This window comes from Leucopleurus acutus, assembly GCF_964270905.1.
Source record: "Leucopleurus acutus genome assembly, chromosome: 18".
Lineage (NCBI taxonomy): Eukaryota > Metazoa > Chordata > Mammalia > Artiodactyla > Delphinidae > Leucopleurus > Leucopleurus acutus.
The window spans coordinates 67,012,914-67,022,477 of record NC_139160.1 but is presented as its reverse complement, the minus strand read 5'-3'; the positions used below and the strand labels follow the sequence as shown (position 1 = coordinate 67,022,477).

Below are 9,564 nucleotides of genomic sequence, written 5' to 3'. Positions count from 1 at the left end.
TATTCTTAGCCCTACTAGCCTCTGGATACAAAATGGGATTCTGAATACTTTTTATGCCCAGATTATTATGGTTCAATGCCCCCCGTGGCTCCTTCGTTGGAAATTAGCCTACTGCAAAGTGGGCCCAAGGGTTCTTTGAGTTTCCTATGGTACTGCCTTAGATCAGTGCCCAGACATTTCTGTCCACTTGTCCTGTTTCTTCCTCATCTTGCTGCCATGTTATTGGCCTGACGGCTGACGCTAAGGAGAGACCTCTTAGCATGATGGTCTCTATTGGATGACTACTGATTTAAAAAATCATCTTTAATTCGAGATAGACACTGTTAAGTCTTGGTGTATATATAGATAGTTCCAGGTTTTTCTCTATTTATTTACACATAAAATTATATATATGTATGTGATATATATTTAAATATAACTTCATACATATGAAGTAGCTTGAGATCAGACTATACATACTGCTTTGTACCCTCCATTTCCTTAACAATATATAATGAAAATATTTTTCCATGTTACTAAATATTGAAGTACATCATTTTAAATGACTGTATGAATATATTATCATTTAAGTAACAATCTCTGTTAGACTTTTAATCTGTTCCCAGTTTTCCCATGACCATAAATATCACCGCATCACATCTTTTTTTATCCATTCTCCTGTACTTCTCGGTTGCTTCCTTACGATATGTTATTGTTAAGTAAAATTCCTGGGTTGAAGATGATGAACTTTTAATATTCATGCTCTTGCCTGTTTTGCCATCCATCTCTTTATGTACCCATTTTTTTGGTACACAAAATTTACACAAGCTGGTGAGCTCTTAAGGATCAGGGTTCATGCTTTCTTTAACTTTGTATCTGCCATATTCTCTTCATAGTACTTGGGGGTGGCAGGGCTTCAGGACTCAGTGAAGACAGTGCACCAGTGACAACCATGAAGGTATCTGAAAGTGTCCTGGAGGATGCCGCGGAAAAACATGCATATTTCCAAAGGGAAAGCAGGGATTGCGTTTTAGCACCTCGCTCCTTGTCTGATCCAGAGCACACGAGGGCACTCTGAATACAGTGACACTTCATAGAATAAACACTCCTTACTTCGGTGGAGGACTTTTTAGGTTCTTCCAATAGTCTGTGAACTCTCAGGGGCTCATTTTTGTACGTCCAACCTCGCCCAGCCGTGGTGCAACGAGGGCATTCATGGGCATGAATGAAATGCCGGGGTCCTAGCAACCTGGGAAGCAGATCACTTCAGTGGCTGCCACTGTTTGTCGTTGTAAATAAAATACTACTTTCTGGAGGCAGCACTGACTCATTCCTTCTTATTTCTTTCCTCTGCAGTTGGAGGAGAGGTGGCTAAAAGGTGGAGGCAGCCGAAAGAGCGGGAGAGGGCCAGGGGTAAGTCTAGACACGGTTTCCTTCCATTGTCTTCCTTTCCTCCTTGCCCCTCCCTCACCCATTTTCCCTTCTCGCTGGTGGACGCCCCCGCCTTGGTCCGGAGCCCAGAGATGGTGGGGTTCAACCCCCCTCGCTTTTTAGCTAAGTTTACAGCTCCTAGCATTCCAAGCGGGGTGTTTTCCAGTAGCCAAAGCACCGGGAATTAACAGCTCTCGGCCTCTCCCCTCCGGCTTTCCTCCTTGGGTTGGCAGGAAACTTCACCCAGACACCGAAGAAGCTCCGCCCCGGTAGTTTTGAACCGGCCACTGGCTGAGGCTCCGCTGGGCACTCTCCCTCCCGAGGTCCCCCTGCCCGAGGCTCTGCCCTCTGGAAGGTCGCCTGGAGCCCGCTGCCCCGGGGCCAGGCGGAGAGGGGTGGGCTGGCGTGAAGGGCAGGAGAGAGGTGGTAGAGTAGGACCTGGTACTCACAGCGCCCTCACCGCCCAGACCCGCTGGGCGCCCGACCGGCCCGTACTTGGGGGGCGGGATGGGCACGTGGCCCACCCCCAGCTCGGACCGGTCCCCGCGCTCCACTGGCCGGGGGGTCGCATCAACTGAGGCCCCCTCCCCGCACCCGTCCGCGCGTCCACCTCCCCGCTCCGCTCCGCCCCGCCCCGGCGGCTGCGAGGCGGTGCAGCCCGCCGGAGACGCGCGGACCTCCACCGGCTCCGGCAGGCTGCGGCGCAGGCGGCGGCGCAGGCGGCTGCGGCCTAGGGCGCCGGGCGGCCGCGAGCCTCCTCCCCCTCCCGGAAGCGCGGGGCGGGGTCCCCGGCCGGGCCGCGGGGGCGGGCGCGGGGGCCGGGCCGGGGCGGGGCGCGCTCCGGGCTCGGCGCTCGCGGGCTCGGCCGGCTGTGCCCGTCCACTCCGGCTCCAGGCGGCCAGCGCTCGGGCCCAGGCCGCCAGGTTCCAGCCGAGCAGTAGCAGCAGTAGCAGCAGCAGCGGCGGCAGCTCGCGGGGAGACCCCGCGCTCCTGGCAACCCCTCCCCAGTGCGGTGCATGGAGACGAGGCCCTCCGCTCGCCCCTGAGCCCGCCGCCCGGCCCGGGACCCGCGGGGGCTGGGGTGGCCTCGGGCTCCGGCCGGCCCCGCCGCCCGAGGGCTGCGCGCGGCCCGCGGGCCTCGTCGCCCGCGCGGATCGCCGCGGCCCGGCCGTCCCGTCCCAGGAAGTGGCCGTCCTGACCGCCATGGCTCACTCCCCGGTGCAGTCGGGCCTGCCCGGCATGCAGGTAGGCAGGGACCGGGCCGCCGAGGGGAGGGAGGGATGCGCGGGCCGGGGCGGAAGCGGGGAACTTGGCGGTGTAAACACGGCCCCCCCCCCACGCTGCACCTTCCGGGGTCGCGCCGGCCTCCCGCGTCGTGCTCGCAGCGCCCGGGGTGCCCTGCCCAGCGGACACGGGTGCGTGTGTGCAGGGGCCTGGGGGCCGCGGCCCGGAGGCGGCCCTCGCCGGCCGGGAGTCGCGGCGGTCGAGCGGGGGGATGTGGGGCTGCCGGCCGCTGCGCCCTCCTCGCTTCCCTCTCCCCACGGGGCCTCCCGAGCCGCAGGCCCCGCGCCGGCCCATTCCCGGGGAGAAGTGATGTGGAGAAATGCCCTCGGAGGCCCGGCTCGCTCTCAGGGCCCCGGCGCGGGCGGGGGGCGGTGAAGGCCCAGGTTCCTTTCGGCGAGGGGGCGGTAAAGTTGAGGGGCGGGGAGGGCCTCTGTCGCGCCACGGCTAGTCCCGGGCCCGGAGGGCGGAGGAGGAGGCAGGGCGGGGTGGAGGAAGGTGCCACCGCCAGCTCCACTTCCAGCGCGTCTGTTCCGCGCGTTTCCTCCCGGTGCAGATGGAGGGGAAAGTGCGAGCCTTCAACCCTTCTGGAAGAAGGAATCGATGGCACAGCGTGCACTCGAGTGTGGATCCCGGGACTCAGGGCTTTGGCTTGGAGTCTTGATTGGATCCAGCTGAGTCCCTTCCCAGAAATCCTCTCCGTTGCCGCTTTGTGGCCTCTTGGCCTCCCAGTGACTTTTTTTGGAGTGGGGTGAAGGGGGAGAAGTTGAATTTCAAATTTACACGGATGCTTTAAGGTTTTTCGCCATCGGGGACTGTTTTTAGCCCTTTGAAAGATAAAACCACTGTCCTTCTTGGCTAATTTGTAATGTTTGTAAGCGCGTAAATGGGGGCAAAATGTTTGGGATTAAAATCTGACGGTACAGCTAGGGAATGTCTTTAAAGTTTGGCTCTCCCGGGTTAGCCGAGTAAGGGAGCAGAGGAGCTTTAAGAAAACAAACACAAGTATCCCAGTGGACTATTTATTTTACAGCGTTCTACGGGCTCATTTCCCGCCCCCCCCCCCACCTCACTCTTGAGAGCTGAGAAGTGCAGTATTCGGACCTGGACTCCATAGGAGCCGGGAATCTGCCCCCTCCTTAAAGAGGGAGCATTTCTCTCTTTCTCTCCCTCTAAATCTGAAAAAGAAAACTCGATTTCATTGTTCAGGTTTGATATCTAGAAAAATAAGAACACAGAGTTACCAGAATTGTAACCTCTTTAAAAAAAAATGTTGTAACAGTTAACATTAATAATTTGACGGTGCTTGAAGAAAACTGTCCTTGAATCTCACGTAAAGAGCTGTTAAACTCAACACGCATTTAAAACCTAAGCTTCTGCTGACCGCTAGGTAAAAATCAGATGTGGTTTCTTGGTATTTCCTAAAAATTCCTGCTTTGGTTTGAATTTAGAGACAGGAAGGCAGGGTGAACTGGGTAAAAAATTATTTCTGACCGGTAGAGCAAGAAGGGCCTCTTGTAACGATTAAAAAATACATTTGCTGGGTACTTTCTTTAGACAGACTCTTATGCTGTTAATCAGGTTGTAATCTAGCGCACTTGCCTCACTTAGAGCTTACCATGGAGGTATTCAGCTTTTGTGGAAAGCGAATCAGTTTAAAAAGGTACTTAAAGTCTCGCTGGCTGGTGCCCTGAAGTCAGTATCAGATGGTCACCAGGTGGTGTCTAGTCTCAACACTCCTTTTGTCCTCCCCTTTTAATTTTTTTCTTCAAGAGTGTGGGCCGGAATTCTTAAATCGTGGGAAAAGAAGGTACATTTCTTTTAATAATTGGGCCTCCCAAATGTATTTCCTAGGTAGTGTTACAAGGGAACTGTTTTTATTTTGCTTTCTCAGTGGAAAGGCTGATAAATTTTTGTTCGGTTGAAACAACCAAATTTTCAGCCGTTACAGTTTTAGGGTCGCGAAGGTGGCTTCTGACAGAGTCATCCCTGTATTTAAGTGCATCTACACACTGTATGATGATTGTTTTTAGTGTGCCATTTGGGGAAGAACATTCCTTCCCTCTCCCTTCCACTCCCAAAGAAAAACAACCAGCACATTTATTTCCTACTTTGAATCAGCAGCTGTTGCTGCCCAGGGAGGCCTTCCTCAGAGTTGTTGTTGAGGATTAAATTAAAGGCACACCTGCCTCCGACTGCTCTCCAGGCTAAAACAGGAGGAAAGAAGTACTAACCCTCCTGTGCTGTGTCCCGATACATCCCATAACCTCCCTTTTTTCGTCTCTCATCTCCTGATGAGGGTTCGTAAGGAGTTGGCTTAAAAATTTCAGAAAGACAGCAGAGTGAATTCAGGCAGCCTAGGCAAAGATGCTTAAAAAATAAACCTGAATGACAGCATAATTTCAGTGAAAACATCATTTTCATTGTCTTGCAAATCATTTTTATGCCTCTTGATTCTTATTGGTACTGCTTGAGGCATAGGTGTAATGTATGCCATTTTCTAGACGTGGAAACCAGCAGAGACTGAACTGACCAAGGTGAGATAGTGCCTTATGTGGCAAAGTTGTGATTGGAAACCAGGTCTTTCCTGCCCTCAAGACCCATTCTCTTACTCACTGTGCTGTTATTGCTTTATTATTACTCTAGCAAACAGTAATGCTTATTTCATTCCAACTTGGGTTTGCTGACGAAATTAAAATACGGTATTTTATTTGTTCAGTCAGCACCCGTTATTGAACACTGTTGTGCCGGGTGCTCAGTGAGGGTTGATGACTGTAAATCTGAGTGAGTTATGAGTGATCCTGTTTAATAACCTTTTCATGAAGGCTGCCAGGGGCCTTTCCTCTTTTTTTTTTTAAACCTCCCACCCAGTTTCATATTAGCATGGGGGAAAAAAATAGAAATCATGAACTGAATGTAATAACTACGAATAGACATAAGAAATTCGGTTGAGTTGTGGATTTAACTACTCCCTGTCCTTCACTGAACATTTGTTGCTTCTCTCGATTTAATTCAGCTTCAGCTGGAGGCAGCAGCATCCGTCAGCTTTTAGTTGCATAAGTTGTAATTTAAAAAGAATTAGATTTTGGTTTATAAGTTTCTATAATGGAATTTTATCAGTCACTTGAAACCTTTTCTGGACCGTGACCCATGTAAGAAATATATTTTACATCAAGACCTGAACGTTAACGTTTCAGAAGACAGCCCTAATCCTCACTACTTGTGATGAACTGTTGTGTGATGCATTTTATTAAGAAGAAAAAAGAGCTGTTGCAAAACTAAATTGATTTCACAGCTGACTGAATTACACTAATTTGATATGTAACGTGTATGACAGGACCTGAGTTAGTTTAGCATGTTTTGAGGATGTCATATATGTAAGATATTCTCATATTTGAAAGTACAGACCGTTTACAGGAACAGCTGGAAAAGTCTCTACTTTATTAACATCATCTTTGCGTTTCTCTGGCTGCTTGGAGAGACCTTTTGCTGAGAATGCCCCTCTGTGTGGGGAGAGAGAGAGACGTTTAATGGCCAGTTTGGGTGAGTTGGGAACTTTTCTCCAGTGCTCTTCCTTACCCTGGGGAAACCTGTGCGCTCTGGAAGTCTGGGAGGTGAAGACAAACAGAAGGACAGCTGCATTTAATCTTGCCTGAAGAGCTCTGGTACTTTTTCCTCCGCGGGTGTGGACGTTCAGGGTATTTGTGAGGTGGTGGTCCAGCGTTGGACTGGGCGAGGAGCCGCGTCCTTGCCGCGCATTTCCCCAGCAGCCGCGGCAGGTGTAGGTGAGACCCTCCTCCTGGGCGGTGCTCAGGAGGTCAACAGCCTAGCGAGGGCCGACTGGGGTGCTCTCCCCGAGAAGGTTCAGATGAGCCGGGGAGGGGTGCGCAGAGAGCAGGGCGCGGGGTGCGAGGGCGGACTCGCAGTGCCCAGCCGGGGCCCTGGAGCTGGAGGGGCGGCAGCCGGGGAGGGGGCCTGCGTTCCCCGCCGCCTAGGGCGGCGCACTGTCCGGACGCTGCTTCCTCCGGGCACGTGGTGGGCCAAGGTGGAAGGATGCTGGGAGCAATGGCTGCTGCTGGGAAGGCGGCGGTGGCTCTCTGGGCGAGAGGCCCCCAGGATGGCGAGAGGAGGAGGCTGAAATGGTGGGAGGGTCTCGTGTCCACCTGCAGCGCAGGTGGACCTTTCAGCAAGGTTGCCTCAAGCCTTGTAATGTGAACTCTTAGCCAACATTTTATAGGCTTTATTAGTCTCCTTCACGCCCCTTGCTTTTGACCTTTTCCCATGCTCTATGCTATAAGGAAAATGAAGACACATTCTCTGTTATTGTTAGTAGCCTATATTTAAGGTGTTTTTTTTAATACGCATTTCAAGACTTCATATTCCCTCTTCTCTATCACCAAAATTTAACAGTGTTAAGAATTTGTTTTGCTTAAAGTCAGTTTGGGAGGGGGAGGGTCGTCAGAAGATTAAAATAGAAAACACCTTGGAGGAGTCCAGGACATTTTGGTTCTAATCCCGTATCAGGGAATGTTCTTGATAGTATTTCGCATACAACCAGTGACCTTCAAGTAGCAATTGGTCAGATTAGACTTTTCTAGGCTGCTAACGCAGCACCGTGTCCCGGCGGAGGGTAGTTACGGGCAAGTGGCACCGTTGCTTTCTCGTTCCTTTCTGTCATTTTTGTGGTCGTCTTTGAGCTAACTCTTCTGGTGTGTGGAGCGGAGTTTACTTATTTGATGCGACTTGACACAGCTTTTGAGTTGAACAGTTTTTCTAGGACTTTGGTGCGAGATGCAGTGTGAGGCGTTTCTGAAGAAGTGAGCCTGCTGGTAGTTGTTGCTTCTTCCTAGTGTGTTTTACAGCCACACTGAGGCCAGGGTCCAGGAGCCTGAGGACCTTTGGGCCGCGTTGCTCTCTTTTCGGGTGATTTCTCCCTGTGATTCAGAATTGCCTGCTGGGAAACTCCATACCTCCAGGAAGTGGACCACACCCAACCCAGTCGTGCTGTGGCTTTTTCTGGTGCTTGGGCTCAGCACTGTTATCATTAATGGAATCTTGTGGCCGGTACGAGCGAGCGCGCAGGAAATAGAAGTGGACTCTTACCCCTCTATTGCCACTCAGAGTCAAGCGCTGTCATCCGACTGGTCGTTTCCCTGCCGTAAATCCCATTTTTTGCAGTGCAATACCTTTCAAACTCTCAGAGCTCAATGCTTTGAGAAGGAGAAAAACTAGAGCTCTTACAGCACCTGGCTCCTGGGGTGGATGCCGCGTTTCCTAATCCTAAATGGCTCCCTGGTTTCCAAGATTTAGAGGAGGGAAAATAAGATGAGGTGTACCTTTGCTTGCGACAAGGCATAAAGCATCCCGGTTGTGTGTTACAAAGGCACTTGGTGTGCAGCCCCCCCTGGGGATGGCACTGTCCACTCACAGACCTTCCGTTATATTTTCAGGAGGGTCTTGGTCAATAGAAGGAGCCCTGTTGGTATCTGAATACATTGTGGGAACTTTTGGAGTTTTACATTAATGCTTACCAAATACGTAGCCCGTGTTTATCTTCCCGCCAAGTCTCTTCCTGTTTTTAAAAAGACTTTCTGGCCCTAAGATTTGAAAGGACCGTGGAGGTCCACATCCTTTGTCTCCTATTAATTACTTAGGACTTTTGTTTAGTTTTTATTTGAAAAGTTATGCACGTGGTGAGGGTTGTTGGGAGAGAGCAGTTCCTTGCCCTTGGCGTCCATTTCCTCCCCTCACCCCCTCCCAAGGCAGCCCCTTCCATCCTCTTTGCTGTCAGTTGTTGTTGTTACTTCTTCGTTCACAAAGAGCATTTAAAAATCACTGTTTCTTTTTTCCCTAGTTTCAGGCATTGTCAGTAGACTTCGGACCCTGAAGATGAGGAATTAGTTCTCGTGTCCTTGCCTCCTTCGCTCCCGTGTCCCTCCCCTCCCTGTGCCCAGTGCACTTACGTTGGTGACTTCAGTTAGATTCGTGTGTACATTAACGTGACTGTGGAAACACTAAGCCCAGCCAGCCATGAGTAAACCAGGATTACCTTTCAAATCTTGTTTGGAAGTTTATTTATTTATTTTTTTGGAAATGTAATTGTCTTAGTCTGTTTGGGCTGCTGTTACAAAATGCTGTAGACTGAGTGGCTTAAACAACAAACATTTCTCACAATTTTGGAGGCTTGGAAGCCCAAGATCAAGGCTCTGGCAGATTTTGAGTCTTTTGAGGGCCTGCTTCTGGCTGTGTTCTCACAGGGCAAAGGGGGAGGGGGTGCTCTGGGAGGTCTCCTTATAAGGGCAGCAATCCCAATCCTGAGGGCTCCACCCTCATGACCTGATCACCTCCATCACATTGAGGGTTGGGTCTCACCATATGATTTTGGGGAGGGAGCATAAACATTTACTCTGTAGCAGCACTTATAACTTATTCAACCCCAAACCCACTGCCAGTTGTTGCCACCTCCTCTTGGGAATTTCAGGTGAGGCACACAGGCTGTCTGTCCATTTCCCTCCTCTGGAGGGAGACTCCTTCCTCTGAGCCTCCTAACCTGTATCGCTGGCATCCCCTCTGCCATCCCTCATCCTCTTTGCCTTCATCCTCGGGATTCCTTGGGCTGCTCTCTCGGGATGGCTTGTTTTCTGCATCTCCTGCCATCTTTCTTGGTTTCCGTGACTGTGTTGGTGGAGCATATCCTGTAGTGGCCTTCCTGTGAATAGGGTGCATGGGAGATAGGTTTTTTTGAGGTCTTGGGTATCTGCAAGTTTCTTATTTTTGCCTTTCCCCTCGATTGATATTTTGGCATGGCGTTTAGTCATGGGGTGGAAGTTATTTCCTTCAGAATTGTGACAGCAGCTCCACTGTGTTTTAGTT

The 9,564-nt window shown here is 51.0% G+C and overlaps 1 protein-coding gene across 1 annotated transcript in view; it reads left to right on the top strand.

Annotated features, from left to right (window-relative positions):
* The first annotated feature begins 2,246 nt into the window (after window positions 1-2,246).
* STK24 (serine/threonine kinase 24) overlaps window positions 2,247-9,564 on the top strand; it is a 102,469-nt gene continuing 95,151 nt past the window's right edge. Inside the window, exon 1 of the mRNA XM_082859329.1 lies at window positions 2,247-2,655. Coding sequence (XP_082715455.1) covers window positions 2,614-2,655 — 42 coding nt within the window. The 5' untranslated portion in view covers window positions 2,247-2,613. The remainder of the gene's footprint in view (window positions 2,656-9,564) is intronic.